Genomic DNA, 19,946 nt, shown 5'->3' on the forward strand with positions numbered 1-19,946 from the left:
TACAGTGGCTTGGGCACAACCCCATGACTAATGCAGGCCATTTTCAGTCTGTGTTTTGAAACAGCAAAAAACAATGACAAATGTTAATCAGACTGGTTCTAATGTCAACTAGCACTTTGCAATTAAAGTTTTAATTGCTCTGCAATTATATTTGCAGCTACAATGCAATTAGCACACAGAGTTTAATTTGCAAAAGCGTGGCTCTGGCTGAGTCGCAGGGCTTGAGGAACATGTAGCGGGGACCAGGTCAGCAAAGGAAGCCACTTGCCCTTGAATTTCATAGGGAAAGCTTAATTTCCTGACGTTTTAGTGCATCTTCCTGAAATCTTGGCAATTGACTCTGGTTTTCAAGATGTCTTGAGTTATAACCAAAAGTCATATGTATAAAATTGCGGAACTGGCTATTTCAAAGCTTTTATGGAGCTGCCCTCAGCATTGGGGTGCAAGATCATCCTGGTGATTTGAGGCTGCTATTTTTATCGCACACTCAATTTTTTCAAGGTAGTGCTTTACTGGTAGCAGCTTGGACTTGTAGCTGCAGGAGGGGAGCTTGCTACAGGGCCTCTGCTCATCATTTGGAGAAGTTGCATCTGTTGGAGCTGAACAGTGCATTTAATACGAGAAATAGTGCAAACAACATACCATGAACTTATTAGGAGGCAGCAGGAATTGATGAGTTGAAAGTGAAAAAATGGATGGGAAAGAGGGCAAAGTTTTTGGCAGTGCAGAAATTTTATGCCTAAATGAATGACATTTATGTAAAAATCAGTGCAAAGGAATGCAGATAAGGCTTTAGCTCTTATTGCTCAGGAGGAGCGCTGGGAAGAAATAAATGAGAATAAAAGAGGAAGGTTGCTGCTCTTTGAATCGAAGGAATGAGGGTAGAAAATGTCCAGCATAAAAATTCTTTTTTGCCAAGGGTGGGATACGATTCAAATGACAGAGCCTGGAAAAAGAACCGAAGAGCCTCCCATATAATGGAGTCTTCTGAGTATCAGCCAGAAATATCTGCTCAAAATATTTTGAGTTCTGCATGGTTAAACTGATTTCTGGCAGCTATTTTTGTTGGGAGCAGGCTGGTGGCTTCTGGAGGTATCGGTCTCTTCTATATCCTCATGCTGGTCACCTTCTCGTGCATTGTAAGAAAGCCAAATGGATGGCACCCTTTGAGCCAGAGAATTGATTCATAAAACTTGCCTTGCTGGAAGCATGCGTCAAAACTACCAGCGTGATATGGCGAAGGCCCATTTCACTGCTTGCAGGACCATTAATGAAATGACTCAGCAGTCAGATGATATCAGGCCATAGTTTGTCTGTGTGTGAATAGAGAAGAATAGGGACTTGAGGGGAATTCAAAGTATAGCCACCAAAATACAGCTGCCTACCTTTACTCTTTGTAAGTCTTCCATGCTGGTGAAGATACAGAAATTTCTATTTTATTTTATGGTCTGTCTGTGTGAAAAATAACTTGCATTGTCCTCCACCAATCTGGAATAGTCTCTTACAGCTGACATAAAAATGCAGATTTTGGATGTAAGGTAAAGCTCCACAAAATCAGCTTAGCTGTAAATTACATATCAATGTTGAATTCAGTAATGCTCAGTATTTTGGCAGAAACACAGCATTTTCCAACTTCTTTTTCTTGCCTTGAGTAAAGCATCACTTGCATAATTTAGTAATTATCTGATGGAGTTGTCAAAGAAAGTTGCAAATTTATCTCCATTAGTTGAACAAAATTGTATTGCATTTCATTTGGCTTCTTAATCTGGTTGAAACATCAAAGAAAGCAATTTATTTCCTACATGGAAAACTGCACTGTGTAGGCTGCCAGCTGGAAAAGAAAATAGGTAAAATTCCTTTTGTTTATAGCTGTGTTGGACCCTTTATTTCCACAAAAGGTGAATTTGGCTCATGGTCTGGGGAATTTACTGTTAGGTGCTTCATGTTCCAGATTGCTTAATTACACAACAGGAGAACGAGAGACTTTGTCCAGTACAATAAATGGTAGTTAAACAGCACATTTATTACTAAACCACACTGAAAGAGACCCATTCTACCTGTTTCTCTTCTTTTCCTGTAGTGTCAAAGATTGAATACCTTTTGCCTTTCAATTCCAGTGTTCCTCAGGCTACTTTATTCTTTCTCTTAAGTACTTAGAAAAAAACCTGCAGCAGCTGAGTTTGTCTAATGAAGTCTTTGGTGGAATGGCTTGGTAGAAGAATACAGCTGTCTGAGGAGGACCGAGGAGCTGCTCAGCTCTGGCATCAGAAGCATGGAAGAGCTCTGGAAAAAGGGAGAAGCAGCAGCAGAGTTGGGCTTGGAGCCAAGTGGATTCTTGTGCTCTGATCACTTCTTGAGCTGATCAGATAATTCCTAAAGATCTCTTAGAGACTGTGTTTGGCTGTGTCTGGAGGTTGCACAGCTTGAGAGCAAGGACCAGCTCGTCCTTGCAGGGAGCCCTGTGAGGACAACCCCATGGCATTCCATTAAAAGCCAGGAAGGGTGGTGGGGAAAGGCAGTGTACTTTAACCCAGTAACTTTAACTTGCATTACTTGTGGTGCAGAGGTGGATCAGTCTGTGGTGAGCTTTGTGCCCTGGGCTTAGCACAAGGCAGAAACAGTGTCATCATGAGCTGTTGTTTGAAACACTGATGCATCACCAGTGCGTTTCAGTAGTGAGGTCACTGGGGACTAACCCAGACATGTTTTGCAACCTGAGCAATGCGTTGCCACTCAGTTTGCAAGGTGGGAATGTAAAATACAGCCTTGCTAAGGCATTGTTTATGTTTCTTTAAGCAAAATCTTTGGAGGAGAGCACTGTGGGTCTAGAGGAGATTTGTTGATGCTTTGCAGGAAAGATGTTGCTTTCATGTTCAAACTGATTTAGGGAGGCTTTTCTGCAAATTCCATCATCACATTCTTGCATTCCTTCTGATTGTTTCAACAGAATACATTTTATAAGAGCCATTTCATGTGTGTAGTAACTTTATATTCAAATTCATAAAGTAAGAAATGGGTGCTGGTATCAAAACAGCACTTCCATAGCAGAACTGAGAAAATGCTTTTAAATGACTGCACATGAAATTCATATTCATTATCTTTTAAGAAAACAAGTTTTAGTTTTATTTTGACAAAGCCTGTGCATCATGTCATGTCATATACTTCTGGAAGAATTGGGTTCTGTAGCATGAACCGTGCCCAGAGTCTTGTGTCTTTTCTGCAAACTATGCTTCAAACAACTAAATTAGGAATAAAACTAGTTTGAATGCAAATGTTAAATGAGCATTTAAATCATTCTTCTTTTTTATAAACAGAGCACTTCTAAATTGCTAAGCGGTTAAGAGGGGTTATTGATAACCACCTACAAATGTTAGCAGTTCTGTTTATAGCAAATCCTGGCTGAATTCATCAATACTAATGCTTGTCTTTTTTTTTTGTTTAATATCCAAACCATACACCATCTTGGATCATGAAAAAAATTTACTGTAATCTTTTGTTTAATGTCTATGGATTTTTGGGTTTGCTGTGAAATAGAAACGGTATTGAATTTGAGCAATTTGTGCTTGTCCAGGGGTTTCCTGAAAGTTATGGTTTTCTGCTCAACTTTATAGCTGCTGCTTGAATCCCGAAGGTGATGATGAGATAACTACATGCAAATCTAAGTAATTTCTGCCTTTGGAAGTTGATCCTTTCTTCTATAAGTGGAATTAGTTTGCTTTGGCTTTGTAGAACGTTACCTTACACTTTCTTGCCTGTATCCATAATATTGTGGTAGGAAATCTCCACACTTTTAAAATTAGTATTTAATTTGATCACTAATATGCTTCTTGAGTACTGGGGTAAATGGTTGATGCAGTAAAAGGCTCATGAAAACTATAGTAAAAATAATCTGTGCAATATTGTTCTTTCTATCGCAAATCTCAAAGTCATTTGCGATGATCAAGCAGGAATTTGTCATCAAGGTACAGCAGTGAGAGCTCCATTTTCTACATGTGGAAAATAGTCCATAAATTGATGGAAGCTGAGATAATAATTCTGTGTATTACTCCAGTAAGCTCTTTAGAACCCCAAGGTGGTCCTTTCCAGCATGGTCACTCCCTCATGGGGATTTTCATCTGCTCTTCCTCTCAATCCTTGGAGGGCATCTGTGGATGATGAATCATTGACTTGTAATCGTGCATGATTGTGAGCGAGCAACATATTTTAGTACATTGGGAAATTCTTCCCCCCCCCCCAAAGAACCCACTGAGCTGTAAGAATCAGAACCCAGCTTCTTACTTTGAAGTCCTTATAAAAAAATATATGGGAATATATGTGGCTTTCTTACAAAGATGAATGATCAGCATGGATTGCTTTGGGAAGCAACAAATAACATCTTGAGCAGTGGGACAGATCTCAAAACTCTTTTAAATGGTATGATCTATTTGTGCATTACTGCTCAAATCTGGCTTTCTTTTCTCTGGAACTGGTTCCAACTCCAGGATCTGAAAGTGAGGTAAACTCATTTCCTTTTTGGATATTTGTTGTAGAGCTTTGTACAGCAATATCCCCATTTCATCTCTGCTGAAACTCGGTTCTATTAAAAAAGTATATTCTTCAATGTCGTTTAGGAGTCTGTGAGGCGCGTGAGGCACTATTAAAGGTTGATTATGCTCATTCTTGAGATAAATACCTGGGTTTGTGCTTCATATTAGATTGGTATTTAATATGAACAAATGAATCAAACAGTTATAAAAGATAATGATAAATTTACTGTTAAATGGAAGTTAATTTACACAATAATGGAATTTGTCTCCATTTGAAGATAACAGTAAATCAGCAACCTCAGATTTTAATTCTCAGGGTTATTTATTATATTATATTGTGTATTTTAGTATTAGTGGAATTGTTTACTGTGTGAGTATAGGTGAGTGTATTCTTGACAGACCTTTAGTAGGTGCTAACTGTTCAGTATCAATGGCTAGTATTAATATGATAGATGCCATTATACTTTGTTTGCCTTCACACATTCACCATCCTATGTATTTCTCCCTGCCGTGATGGGAGCTGCAGAACTCTGCACACTGTGACTGCCAGCCCACCATAACTGGTCAGCATCTCCCAAAAGAAATGACATTTTCTCCTACTAATCCGTAAATATGTGTGTGCATATATATTTATACACACACACACACACACACACACACACACATATATATGTACTCATATAAGCAAGCATATTTTCTACTTTACGAGTGATAATTTTAGAGACTTGTTTTTAATATTGAAATATGTACTTGCTTTCTGGTAGCAATTTCATAGTAGCATTATATATATGTATACACACGCATACATACTTGCTTAATAGTAATAACTTGTAATAAAGAAACTTAACGAACAGACACCCTTTCCCCTCAACCTCTTTGTGCTTCTGTATTACAGAATACACTGCTGCAATCTTTATGCTCCCACAGACCAGGTAACCTTTAGGTCATGGTATTTATCAAACAGTAACTCTTAGTTTCATAAATGATGTGGGATTTTTTTAAATTTAACTTTTAAAACCAGTACTAGATCTTGGGATCTATTGTACCAGATAGTGTGAAAACACTTTCTCTCCAAAATACGTTATGCCCTTTTAAGGCACCCTTTAAAGTTTGCCTTAACTTAATACAATACCTTCTTCCGTTCACCTCTACATACTGTTACTGCCTTTGTTTATTCTGCTGTGGAAGTACTTGAAGTTTTCTGCTCAATTTCAATTACTTTGTTATGTGTCTAGCAGCGATATGGCATTGAAATTTGTTTTGGGCTCCTCAAAGTTTGTTTTTTCTCACTGGTGTGTTATTTTGGTAGAGTAGCAGAGGTAGGCTGGAGTCATTCTTGTTTTGAGGGATATCATGGGTGGAGTGGTGTAGATTTACACACAGATATACAGGGCTGGCAGGACTGTATTTTAGAGTATATATTATGTAGGGGAAGTTTCTTTTTGCCTTAGCGATCTTGCTTTGAGGTGTGTACCTCTGGATTCCATCTGCAGGAGAAAAGGGTTGTATAATCTCTAATCAAATAATTAGAGTTATCGATGCAGGCATTTGAGGCCTAGTTTGGTATCTAACACACAAATGCAGATAGCTGTGAGCTGGGTAAGAGCCAGTAAATGCTGACCTTTCCTCTTGCCTCATACAGACCCACAGAGAGCAAGTCAGTGATGCAATGTGAGCTGGTGTAGACAATCTGCTTCCCAGTTTGGGGTAAGAGGAGGCTTTTTAGTGATTAATAACATTTAAAATTCTCACCCTCTGTCTTGCACTTTGTTACAGCCTAAATGGTGGTTAAACGACCCTAACCCTAATCCCATTTTCCCTTCTTCTTGTGGCATTACCTGTGTGTGCAGGTGGTGAGGCCATCTTCAGTTTCTTCCCTTCTCCTGGTTCTTGTTCCTCAGATGTCCTTTGAAACCCCCAGACTGCCCCTGAGCTGCTTCTGTTCCATTCAACTTTTGCTTTTAAATCCCCCTCACATATCTCCTCTTGGCATGAGATTGATAAAGCAGATAAAGCAGACTTGCTCTCTCATAAGATGAAATATTCAAAAGGAAACATATGGTGAGATGGGAATTAAATAATGGCCATGGGTCAAAATAATCTTCCTTTTGATTATAGCTGTGTTATTCATGGATGAGTGTTCTCAGGGATTAGTTTTTCAGTGAAAATGAGCAAAATTACTCTGTGGTTTTCATGTGTGGTGTTAAAGACCTGAATCTTTTCCTTTTTTAAACAAAAATAGGAAAAAAAATCATCTGAAACTGTAATAAGTTCACATAAAGCTTAGTTTACTAGTAAGTATTTCCTGACTGTACAGATACTCCACTAAAAAAAATCTCAAGTGTTGAAAGCGTATATATGCAATGGTTGGTTTTAACCTTTTTCTAAGTTCTTCCTCTCCTTCATAATATGTTTAATTGGTTTTCTAGGTGTAGGGCTCTTTTGGTTTTATTCACAGTATAATAGAATAATTATTTAAAACTAAAGTCTGAAATAACTTTATTTCCCTTTTAAAATGGTCTTTTTTTTCTTGCAGATGGGAAGGTTGAAGTGACAAAAGAAGGTGTAAAGCTGTGCACCATGGGACCTGGCAAAGTATTTGGGGAGTTAGCCATCCTCTACAATTGTACCAGGACAGCAACTGTCAAAAGTAAGATAATTTTTGATTTTTGATATTGAATGACATGTTATTTAATTGGGAAGTAGGGTTCTGCTCCAGCTCTTCTTTGGGTTTGCAGCCTCCTTTAGATGTTCCACTTTCTTACTTAATTGCGCTCTATAGCGATTATAGTATTGAATTTAGCCACTGTGAATGGGAAGAAGCATATCTGACCCTAGTAGTGTACATCTGCAAGAGAAAGTAAGTTGCACTTATATATTTTTTCAGGACAAGTCATTGTTTTCTCCCTAAACCAACTGAAAAAAAAGCAGGAAAAAAGACTGGACAGTGCTGATACCCTGCTCTAAGTCTTCAGTGCTTCTCCTGTAATCTGATTTCTTTTATGAATATTCTGGGTAAAGGCCTGGGCTGTACACTGAGTAGAGGGAAAATTGCTATGTACAACAAAACTATGTTTTCATTTAAATTCAGATTAATAGTTGAGATTTGGAAGACAAGTACCAAAATACCGATGCATGTGAATCGCTGTTCAGAAGAAAGCCTTTTAGAAATACCTAGTTTTGCTTCACAACGAGAAAGAAAGATAACAAATGGGTAGAAATGGCAGAACAGATTTGGGTTGTTTGTTTTTTTTGTTTGTTTTGTTTTTGTTTTGTTTTTTTTTTGTAAAGAGCACACTGTTCTCCATAATTCTGAAGAACTTGACTGATGTACTCTGTTTTTACCTGCACAAGCCTTGCCTTTTTACAAGTACTGTTTATTGCAGGTTAGTCCTCGGCTACAATATGGTTAGTTCATCAGTGGCACAGTTTTTGTACTTTGGAGTAATCCAAATGATTAGCAAATGCTTTGGAGTAATCTAAATGATGCAGCAAATGTGCATATATTGCACAATTCATACCTAGTTTGATGGGGACAGCCCCAGATCAAGAGACCTCCAGGCTACTTCAGGCAGTGTGTGTGGCTGCTTTTCTATGAGATGCTTTTTCTCTTCCCCCCTAGTCCACCAAGGAACCAATGTAAACACGGGTGCAAATGGGACATGTCCTGAAAACCTCTCTTTCCCATACTTTCCTGCCCCCTAGGTGCATTATCCATGAATAGCCTGGTTTTCTGTCCAGTTAAAGGTTTGGAGAATTGATGATGGTGAAGAATTCAGAGCTGCAGGCTCTGCTGCAGGCTCCTCTGTGATAAATACGGTTACAGAAATTTGGAAAGAGCAGGGAAAGAGGAGAGATGTTTGAATCCTAGAAAAGGAAACAAAAGGATGGTTGTTTAGTTCCTTTTAGAAATGCAGAGCTAAAAGGCACCTGGTTCTCTAGTACCATGAGCAGTACATCATAGAATTCTACATATTCACACTGTTCCTGGGTCCATGTTCAACCTGTTTGTAAAAGTGACTCCAGCAGGAAATAATGTTGGCAGCAGTTTTTACTATTAGTTTTGCTGTTACTTGATTTTTCGTGTACTAAGTCTCCTCTCTTGAGCAAACTTTCAGGTTGCCACTTAGTGCTTAGTTTTACTAAATCCGTTTATTGTGGTTAAATCTGGTGCAGTAAAAAGGTCACTACTGTAATCATCCTCAGATAGATCTTTCTTCAGTGAAAAGGTCTGTTTCTTTTCCACCAGTATCATAAAGATATGATAATTACGCACCTACTTTTGCTGGCAGCTGTCAGGCATGTGGATTTGTTTCCGAAGCCAGCAAGTGACTTTTACATATTTTCTCTCTTGCATAAGTAAGTAGCAGTTGTGATTGGAATCACCTTTATATCCTTTCAAGTGTGGTGGCACACAAGGTCACAGCTTGACTTTGGGAAATTGATGCATCTAGACCTAACTGAACAGAGGTCTTGGAAGTGTGCAGATGAATTTAGGACATAAATTGTTGCTGTTGCACTTCAAATCGTTTGCTGAACTTCAAACATCTGTTTGTTCTTTTGGCTAAATGGTAAATGTAATAAATGTCTAGAAAGGTGAACACTAGTACATGTTCCATTCAGTCTGATGATAACTTTGATCATTACAAGGTTTAGTTAAAAAGAAGTGAACAACTGGTCATTCTAATTAGATTAGACACCCAGTCAACCCTGATGCTGGAAGTGGTGATGATGTGCTAAGGGGCATCATCCAACTTTCATCAAGAGAAACAGCTTAAGTCAGGGCTTCCTAATTTTCATGAGATAAATTTCTATTAACTCCAGAGTGACAGAAGTGTTTTTTTTTTAATGTGCCTGCCAAAATTTCATTGCAAGGACCTTAAGTATTTGTTTTTAAAAAATGAAGTTGCAGCAAAACTGAATGAACTACTTTACACTATGGTAGTGTAAAGCTTATTAATGCCTTTGGGTGGTAATGATATGTAAGCTGTGTTGACAACTTCTGCTGTAACTCGTTGTATGTGTACTCTAGCTTTGTAAATAATAAAGTTTTTAGTGTTGTTACTCAATGCATTAGTCTACATCAGCTCTTCAACTAGTGCTTGCTCTGTAGGAGACTGCAAACTTAAAGGGATAAATCACTGTAGGAAAGACTTTGCCTTTTAAAAATAATTCAGAAGATCTTAAAATTTAATTATTCTGATCTGAATCTTGTTTCATTATAACCTTTTTAATAAGACAGCCCAGCTCTTTTGAAAGCTTACCCCAAGAAAATTATTATAATATTTTTCAATATTATTGCGGTCTTAAATAAAAGCATGATAGGGTCTAACCAGGTCCTGGGAAGAAAGAGCTACCAAACCCGTGGGTGTTCAGAAACACTGAGGAAGGTAGGGCCACCACCCATGTAGATTAATAGCAGGCTGAATGCCGGCATGCTTAAAATCTCTGTCTTGGTCACCTGTTATCACGAAGGTAAACATCAGTGAGAGGGTGACTTGATGCAGTTAGATGCCTGCTGCCTTTCTCTTCCTATTCTTGGGTATAGCATTAATATGGGAGTCCAGTGATAGTAAAGGAGGCTGAGCAGGAGATGTGCAGATGCATCTTGGCGCACTACCCAAGCCACAGAACTTAATATTAGACTCCTTCAATTAGGAACCTTTCCACCCAAAAAGGATTTTTGTCTTGCTCATTGCCAAGCAAACAGGATTCCAAGTGTGTTATCACAAGAGTCTGAAGAAGCAAAAATACATTAAAATTCAAATGCGATTTTGTTTCTTAGTAACATGTGTGGTACAAGGAACAATGAGATGTCAGAGAAAAAAGGAAAACAAAACCAACCCTGAGTTGAATTCAGATTGTTTATATTAAGTTGAATATAAAGCTTTGTGGTTCTTAATTTGATAACACAAAATATGTTCTTAGGAAGTGAAAATTTATCTGCTGTTAATATTGGGCAGTGGTTGTCATTCCTGTTAAAGAATAATCTGATGAGCAGTTAAGTAGTATTTGTTGCATTTTTTGGGGAGCAAGGATTTGGTGAAAGGAGTGGATTTTTAATGCACATATATTTATTTGAGAGGTGCCCTTAGCATCTGAAATTATATTCTCCCAGAGGCAAAATTTGAATAAAAACTTCCCACAAAAGCATCTTGATGCGAGGCTGCAGGTTTCAGTGGACTTATGCTCAACAGCAGTCTATCATTTTAGGAAAACAATATTAGCGAAAAGAAAAAAGCACAAGCTCTCTGTAAATTATTTAAATCTTTTTCCTGCTGAAACTAAGAGCGTGTCCTGAAAAGCCAGCACAAGAGCTTCTCAAGCTTCTCTGAGAAGCTTTTCTGCTTATCAGCCGGCTTGTTGTACTCAGTGCCACACTGTGTGTTTAAGGCAATAATTTAGCAATTTGTTGCCAAATTTGGATGGGTTTGGATTTTCTACTGCTGTATATTTTTAATGGAGTCCTGTGGAAATAATTCTCTAGTTTGCTTCAGCCCCAGAAATTACTCAAACTTCACAAGGACCTTGGTAACATGGATAATTTGCAAGAAAAGGCAACAGTCAGTTGCCAGTTTAAACTGCAGGGACTCATAAAAAGCCTTTGAGAAGGATGCTGCCTTCATATGTTCTCTTCTAACAGTTATGGAAGCTAGTATAAAGTTTGCTCAGATCTTCTTAAAACAATTACATGTTGGAAAGAAGTTAACTTTCAATATTCAGCTGTTTGATTAAAACCTGTCTGATGACTTATGGATGTGAAACCCAGGTTGGCCAAGCCAGAGGAGATCGGATTGCAGATCAGACTGGTATGCCAGTGGATATATCCTTGGAGAAAGTAATTTAAGCCCTCCCTTGTACTGCTTATATTTTAATCTGACCTTTAGAGGTTTTGCCAGGTAATGTGACAAAGTGGAATTGGATTATTTCTCCAAGGAAAGACAGCAAGAGAAAGTTATTTTGAGGATAATAGACATGACATAGAACTTGTTTTCCTCTCCTCTTGTTCACTAGGCAGGAGCATCTTCATGCCATAAGGCATCTCTGTGGCTCAGGAGATACAAGTGAAGGGATGGGTGGTTCTGAACATGCAGAACAGGGCAGCAAAATTTTAACCAAGAGGCAGTCTAATCAAAGAGAAGATAGACTGAGATGGGAAGAGCAAAATGAAAAATTCATATGGTATCTGGGTTTGTTGTGTACCAGAAATGTCAGCGCACTTGTCAAACTCATTGGCAAAATTCAGAGCTGGTTAAGGAAGCACGGCAAAAAGAGGAATTAGGGAATGATTCACCTTGGGGTGAATTGATACTTACTGGATTATTAGTTATTTTTAAATAGCAAGGTGTCTAGTGGTGTGGTGTAGGCAGGAATGACCAATCATGAAATGTTCCAGTCCAAGGTGAGGCATGCTACTGTATCCTGCCTGGTGGTGTGCAGGGAGCATCCACCTGACACAACCCTGGTGCGAAACAGTATGTTGTAATTCTCTTCTACACATACACCTTTTCTGTGTGAAAATAAGAAGGTCCAGAAACCAGGCTATGTATTTGATGGACAAATTCTAGTATCGTTCAAGACATAATCTTTCAGGGCATCTGAAAGTTGCTGCAGCTTGCTGTTGACTGTAGAAACCAGCCGAGGCAGCTCGTTCCTTTGAACTGCTTTTTTTTAATAGGGAAACTGAAATGACTGAGCAAAAGAAAATCAATTTGGATTTGGTTTTGATGATGGTTAAGTGTCAAGTCAATGCTTAAACTGGTTTCCTTCCAATGCAGTGACTTTTTTTAAAAAAAAAAATCTCAATGAAGTTCTGGTGCTTCAAGATTCAAGTCACTGCATCAATTATAAGAGCTGTGGCAGCACTAACATTTCCAAACTGTGGCAGCTGACAGCCTGTGCAATAGCTTTAGGGTTATTGCTTATTCTGACCTTTGTTTTGACTTTTTCAATCGTGAACTTCAGCTGCTTTCTAGTGGTGCAGCAAAGCTGAGCAAAATACTGCAAGCAGGATACAATCAAAAATAACTGTCACGGGAAAGAGCCATGTTTTCTAATGACAAGTGAGAATGATGCTGGTAGTCTTTTGTGGAGAAAGCTGATTCAGGGAGCAGTGAGGCTGTGGAAGAGCAGATACATGGCTACTTGTTGATGGTCTGTCAGCAGCACTTCACTGCTTTACGTGTTCAGGAAGGGATGAGCTTGCAGAACTGTGTTGCATACACTTTCTTTCTCCCATTTCTGTGTGTGACCTTCCCCTCCCCAGCTGTGTACATACTGACTTTTGATTGTAATTTCAGGGTTTTTTTGGGTAGGAGGCCTTAATCCTTACTGCTCAGGATTTTGAGGAGCACTCACTGTGACTCATGTTTGTACCACTGAAAAATCTTCAGTATAGACCGCTACCAATCCTATCTGAGAAATAGATGCTTTCTACTATACATTAAATTTGCTATCCTGGTGACACAGAAGGAGAGGTAGTGACTTATTCAGACTTAAACCCCATGACCTAAAATTTGAAAGTTTCAGCCTTTGCTTTTCCTCTCTTCCCCCCTTTCAATGTTTCTAGCATAAAAGATCTGACAGAAAAGTCCCATATATCCAGTTCCTAAGAACCAGGCGATTGAAATAAAAAAAAATGACTTGTAAATAAGAAAGGTGGAAGCTTTGGGAAGGCTTTATTTGCTTCTCTGAAGAAATTTTTTGTTTTCCCCACTTTATTGGATCAGTGTGTTAATTTGAATGCTACTGTGTTTCAGTTCCTAGGTTAGGAAAAACTGCAATTTGAACTGAAAAAGAAATGGGGGATGGGTGTTGCTGCTATGTGGCTTGAAAGGGTTATAAAACGCTCCCCTGGCCTCCAAGAATTGTCATTGTGGAATTTTCTTTCTTTGATTTGAGCCGTTATTAAACCCAAGAAATCTTTGGCAGTTGCTTTGCTGCTTCTTTAAATGCCCTTGTAGTTTAGGTGTTTGTGTTGCCTTTTTTCTTGAGATCTGTCTTGTCTCTCAAAGTCTTTAGTAAGTGCTTTTAATGAAAGAAAACCACATATATGTTTTCCTTTTCTTTGTTTTTTGTTTGTTTCTTTTGTTGTTAAAAATGTATTTGTTTAGTTTGCTTGCCTTTGACATCTTTAGCATTTTGTTAGTCTTTTCAGGATGGAAAGCGTTGCAGTTTAGGGGCTCGGTTTTCTGTAGCTCGTTTGAGTGGGCTTTTTTTCTCTATACTTTTACTCTTTTTTTTGTGTGTGTGTGTACATTGAATGTTTCTTTATATTTATTTTTTTTTCTTCCTTCCTCCTAAACTCTTCTAGATTAGCTTTGTTACAGCGATTACTCAGTACTCAGAGTTTTCCCCTTGATCCTTGTAGTTGGTTTAATATTGCTGTTATCTTTATTGGCTCGCCTGCAGGATGCTTCAGAGGAGAGTCATCAATGTGAGCTGTTTTTCTGGCAGTGCTCATTAGATCAGAGAGAGAAAGCAGTGATAACTTTTGGAGCCAGTCGAGTGGTTTTGCTCTGTGAAGACATTACAAGCTGTCTTGGAGGCAGGAATGGAAGAAAGACGCTGAAGTGTGGTTGATAGCTTGCATTTGGGGGTCTATGAAACAATATTTCTGCCAAATCAAAGAGAAAATTCTTCAGTGCAATGTTTTGGTGTGCATGCCAACGTGTTGGAAAGATGGCAGGAAACAAATGCATCAGCATCCTATGAATTTCTTAGTTTTCCTTTCCTTATTTAGAATATTTTCTAGTTAATTGTAGCACAGCTCAAAGGCCTTGGATTACTTGTTTTCTGTAACTCTTCCTTCAGCATGTAATTTAAGGCATTAGAAAATGTATTATGAAACAGTCTGGAAAACTTGCAAATAATCTGAAGTTTAGAGACACCTCTCAGAGTGGTACTTGAAAACTTGTTGCATCTGAATTTGCAAATGGAGCGTGGAGAAATCTTGAATGATATTTCTATTTTACAATGAGGTTGAATACCTGGAGAAATAAAGGTGTGTACAGCAATATAGCCCAGTGAAATTCTTGAAAGGCATTCATTAAACATACTAGCAAAAGCAGCTCCTATAACACCTGGAGGTTTAGGCATCATGCAGAATTTTAAGACTGGTCTGCTGCGTGGTAAAGCTAGAGCAGAGGGAGCGATGCAAATGGTGGTGTGTGCTGCCAGGTACCCTGGCTGCACTCTGGAAAGCATGTCGATACTAAACTGTATCTTCTTGTCCCTGGATGATATCTTCATTCATGTTCCTGATGCAGAGAATAGCTTTCCTCTCCTTCTAAATATGGTGTTATTTGAAACTCAGTCATATGAAATCATTTTATTACAGGAAAAAGCTTTCAGTATAAGTCCATATTTAAAAACTATATGCTAGAGCTCAGAATAAGACAATATTTTTTGTGTCTGATGCAGGAGAATAATGATCATCATGCAGGGGAAATGAAGCACTTGAGTGTTCTAAATACTCCTGAAAATATTTTTTTCATGTTGTTTTAATTGGAGACTTGGATAGTCTGAAAAAACATCAGTTAAACATGTTTATAAGTAGATTATGACTTTCTCTACAAAACCCTTGAAGGAGTAGTTAATATTAATGGTGGCTGTAAAATAAAAATTTCACAAGAGCTTCATTTTCTTCCCTTTTTATTCATGTCTCTGAAAATGTTACTCATGCATGAACTACAGCTATAGTGGCTGTGATAGATGGGATGACTGAACTTTGCTAATAATAGTAAACCTGTGCTTTGAGCAGAGTTTGATGAACAAAAGAATGCAATAGTAGTATTTGCCATTTATATTAATTCATAGGCTCAACAGTACAAGGTTTTTTCTCAGATTAAAATGCAACAGACTGCACAGGGTCTTGTTTAGACTCACTGATGTATTTCCTGGTACTAACTAGGGAACAAAAAGCTGCTTAGTACTAAAGCTGACATGGAACTGATCAGTCTGTGTTTCAAAACCAAAGCAATCATTCCCTTTTGTTCTTTTGTTCCTGGTGTCCACATAAAAGCGTAGTTGATATTTTTACCCTTATAATTCTAGTTTTTTTTTCTGAGTTGCAGTGGATTAATTTTAAAGATTCAGTTGTCTGTTAAACTTAGCTGGGGATGTTAAAGATAACAGGAAGGGATTCTGTATGTACATAGCAAATAAAAGACAGATTAGGGACAACGTAGGCCCCCTCCAGAAGCTACCGGGAGAGCTGGCTACCCTGGATTTGGAGAAGGCTGAGGTTCTTAATGACGTCTTTGCCTCAATCTTCAGTGGCAAAGGCTCTGACCGCACCACCCAAGTCTTAGAAGGCAGATGCAGGGACTGTGAGAATGAAGACCTTGGGCCCACTGTAGGAGAGGATCTGATTCGAGACCATCTTAAGAACCTGAACATGCACAAGTCCATGCGACCTGATGAAATCCATCCGTGGTTCCTGAAGGAGCTTGGAAATGAAGTTGCTAAGCCACTGGCCATCATATTTAATAAATCACAGCAGTCAGGTGATGTTCCTGATGACTGGAAAAAGGGAAATATAACCCCCATTTTCAAGAAGGGGAAAATGGATGACCCAGGGAACTGCAGACCAGTCAGTCTCAGCTCTGTGCCTGGCAAAATCTTGGAGCAGATTCTCCTGGAAGGCATGCTAAGGCACATGAAAAACAACAAGGTGCTTGGTGACAGCCAGCATGGCTTCACTAAGGGGAAATCCTGCCTGACCAATTTGGTGGCCTTCTATGATGGGGCTACGGAGCTGATGGACAGGGGTAGGGCAATTGGCATGATCTGCCTGGACTTGTGCAAAGCGTTCGACCCTGTCCCACACGACATCCTTGTCTCTAAATTGGAGGGACATCGGTTTGATGATGAACCACTCAGTGGATAAGGAACTGGCTGGATAACCGCAAGCAAAGGGTTGTGGTCAATGGCTCAATGTCCAGCTGGAGACCAGTAATGAGTGGTGTCCCTCAGGTATCGGTGTTGGGACCGGTCTTGTTCAACATCTTTGTTGCTGACATGGACAGTGGGATTGAGTGCGCCCTCAGCAAGTTTGCCAATGACACCAAGCTGTGTGGTTTGGTTGATACCCTGGAGGGAAGGAATGCGATCCAGAGGGACCTTGACACGCTTGTGAGGTGGGCTGATGCCAACCTTATGAAGTTTAACCATGCCAAGTGCAAGGTCCTACACCTGGGTCAGAGCAATCCCAGGCACAGCTACAGGTTGGGCAGAGAAGAGACTCAGAGCAGCCCTGTGGAGAAGGACTTGGGGGTGTTGGTCCATGAGAAACTGAACAGGAGCCAGCTTCAGTGTGGGCTCACAGCCCAGAAAGCCAACCGTATCCTGGGCTGCATCAAAAGAAGCGTGACCAGCAGGTCAAAGGAAGTGATCCTGCCCCTCTCCTCTGCTCTTGTGAGACCTTACTTGGAGTATTGTGTGCAGTTCTGGTGTCCTCAACATGAAAAGGACATGGAACTGTTGGAACAAGTCCAGAGGAGGGCCACGAGGATGATCAGGGGACTGGAGCACCTCCCGTATGAAGATAGGCTGAGGAAGTTGGGGCTGTTCAGCCTGGAGAAGAGAAGGCTGCGTGGAGACCTCATAGCAGCCTTCCAGTATCTGAAGGGGGCCTATAAGGATGCTGGGGAGGGACTCTTCATTAGGGATGTGATGATAGAACAAGAGGTAATGGGTTCAAGCTTAAGTTTAGAGGGGGGAAGTTTAGATTGGATATAAGGAAGAAGTTCTTTCCTGTAAGGGTGGTGAGGCACTGGAATGGGTTGCCCAAGGAGTTTGTGAATGCTCCATCCCTGGCAGTGTTCAAGGCCAGGTTGGACAGAGCCTTCAGTGGCATGGTTTAGAGTGAGGTGTCCCTGCCCATGGTGGTGGGGGGGGGGGGTTGGAACTAGATGATCTTAAGGTCCTTTCCAACCCTAACTATTCTATGATTCTATTATACTTTTCTGTATTGGGGGAGTTGTGCTTACCTACATTTGAAGTCCTGCATTGAAGTTAAAATCTGCCATTCATAAACTCAAATGTATAACTAGTCAGTAAGCATTAGTGGAGTTTTCAGCCGAGCTACAACATCATTATCTCCACTGATGGGTATGTTTGATTCCTTTGGACCATGCTGATGCTATTACCTCCACTGTCTCTGGTAGCAATGATCTTCAGATCTTCCCAACCCATGGGGAAAAGTAGCATTTTTTTTCACTGTTAAACTGATTTGCTACTTTGCCGCAGGTTTCATTGGTTATTTTTTTAATTACATCAAACCCCCATTTATAATTTTGTGGGGTATCGTGAAAGTGGTTCTGCATTTGTGTTATTCACCGCCTGGATGATATCAAGCCTTAGCCTTAGTCTTCATCTCTCCAGATTGCAGATTTGTGATCTGTTCAGCCTCTCCTTGTGAGGCAGCTGCTCCGTCCCAGGAAAATATTGCCTCTTTGGACTTTCTGAAGTCTCACAGAATCAAACTATGGCATGGGGTTTTGGGGAGTGCTAATGGATTATTTAGCCGCAGATGTTGCCCTCAGTCTTGTTGTATGACATTCAATATCTGCATCAGATTTTGCTATCTCCTGTATTTAGGAATATACGTTGGCAAAAATGTAACTGTGGAAATAAACAAGGAGGGTTTTCTTTTCTAGGCTGTTGAAAGAAGTGGGCTGAAAGCTGGAGCTGGGCCATGGGCTGTGTTGGTGGGACATGTGCAGCAGCTGGGAGGGGACAGGGATGGATGCAGTGGTGGAGCACCTGCCAGGGTCCTGCGCCTGTGTGTGGTCCACAGTCAACAAGGCTGCAGCCCCTGGGGCAGATAATTTGTGCCCTGAGTATAGATCATCTACTCCTACTAGCATGCTTTTGTGTTTCGAGTTTCTTATGTCCAAGTCAGACTTTGAGAATGTAAGGATAATGATGCCCTCAGCTTCTGGCTCTTCCTGGAACAGTCCTACTTACCTGGGTGTTGCAGGAAAGCAGTTTGTCTCCATAGAAAATTAGCTTGAAATTAGCTTGAAACCTACTTCATGCTTCTCTAGAAAGCTAGTTAGCACTAGGTTTTTATAATCCCTTCATTTACTTATGAACTGAGGTGCTGCATGCCTTTGCAAGGGATATTGTTCTGGGGTGGTGCATAACTAGTGTGCAGCACAACATGAGCAGTAAAATTTATTCTCCACATGGTTAAAAGTCATTGATAGACCCTCACAGAGGTTTAAAGATCACGTAAAGGATGTCCAAAGTGCTTTTGTTGACAGACCGGCACTGTTTATTGTGCTATAATATTTTAGATTGAGCAGAATGGAGACGAGGAGCATGTTCAAGTTCACTCTGGAGATCAAGAGCACTACTTCTGCTTTTAATGTCTGTGCAATAAAGAAATATGTGTGTGAATACTAAAACTAAAAGTATTCTTCTCTTAATGGTATGTTATAATACTAGTTATTATTTCCTTAATTTTTAGCTGTTGCATGGCTCAAAATAAAGCAGGGTGCCCTTATAACAGTGTTGGATCAGTGAAGGGCATCTTCCCATTATATTTGTGGACATCACTGTAGGAGTGGAACTCTTGGTAGCAGGAAAGAAGACAGTGGAGAAATGGGAGAGAAGAACAGAAAGCATGAGTGGGATTACACTGGCGGGGATGGAGAGTGGATTTTGTGGGAAATCATGAGGGGCTGTGGAGTTTGTTGTGACTGACAAAGCTGCTGGAAGTTGCTGATGGGAAGTAGGTGGCTCTTTCTGAAAGCCGTCTCCGCTCTTTTTGTGATATGGGTATTTTCAGAGTAAGAGGTGTTGGTGTAGCAGATGGGTATGCCATGTGCTCTATTACGGAGTGTTTGAGGTTATATTTAATATATAGAAAAACAAAACAGAGGCAGAAGAAAACATGTCTGTCTACTATAATTCTGAGTTTGCTAGTAGGGTAGTTTTTTTTTTCACTTTTCACCATCTGTTAATGCTGGTTTACCTTTGGGAATTGTGGGTTCCTCTGAGTACAGTTGGTGTCCTCCTGTGCATTACCATGCTCATCTTAGGGGCTTCTACCGTAGCCCCTTCTTAGCATTTGCCAAAATAATTGGCTGAACCAGTAGCATTCAAATTCTTTGTTACCTCTTATTCAGGGAGTGTAAATCCTTCAAAATTGAATTATTTGAACAAGGAAGAGCAGCTGCAATACTTCTTCCTTTCAAGCTTTGCTAAATTCTCAGCTGGCTGATAGTAGTGGACAATAGTATATCAAATGGAGAGGGCTAAAAGGAAAACTTTCCTCTTTTCTATGGCAGACTTAAGGTAGAAGGTGGTTACAGAGAATGCACCTGATAGTGCATTGAACAGAATGACAACCCCTGGCTATTTCTCATGAAACAAAGCCTGGGCTTCAGGTTTGCACCTGGCTCACTTGGG

General features: G+C 39.8%; 1 protein-coding gene across 6 annotated transcripts in view; it reads left to right on the forward strand.

Annotated features, from left to right (window-relative positions):
- PRKG1 (protein kinase cGMP-dependent 1) overlaps window positions 1-19,946 on the forward strand; it is a 492,239-nt gene that overhangs the window by 184,933 nt on the left and 287,360 nt on the right. For all 6 annotated transcript variants that reach the window (XM_062637910.1, XM_062637908.1, XM_062637911.1 and 3 more), the window contains exon 3: window positions 7,063-7,176. In XM_062637910.1, the coding sequence (XP_062493894.1) occupies window positions 7,063-7,176 (114 nt within the window). The remainder of the gene's footprint in view (window positions 1-7,062; window positions 7,177-19,946) is intronic.

Source organism: Pezoporus occidentalis, unplaced genomic scaffold (assembly GCF_034315485.1).
Source record: "Pezoporus occidentalis ecotype Australia unplaced genomic scaffold, CSIRO_AGI_Poc_V1 ctg54, whole genome shotgun sequence".
Classification (NCBI taxonomy): domain Eukaryota; kingdom Metazoa; phylum Chordata; class Aves; order Psittaciformes; family Psittacidae; genus Pezoporus; species Pezoporus occidentalis.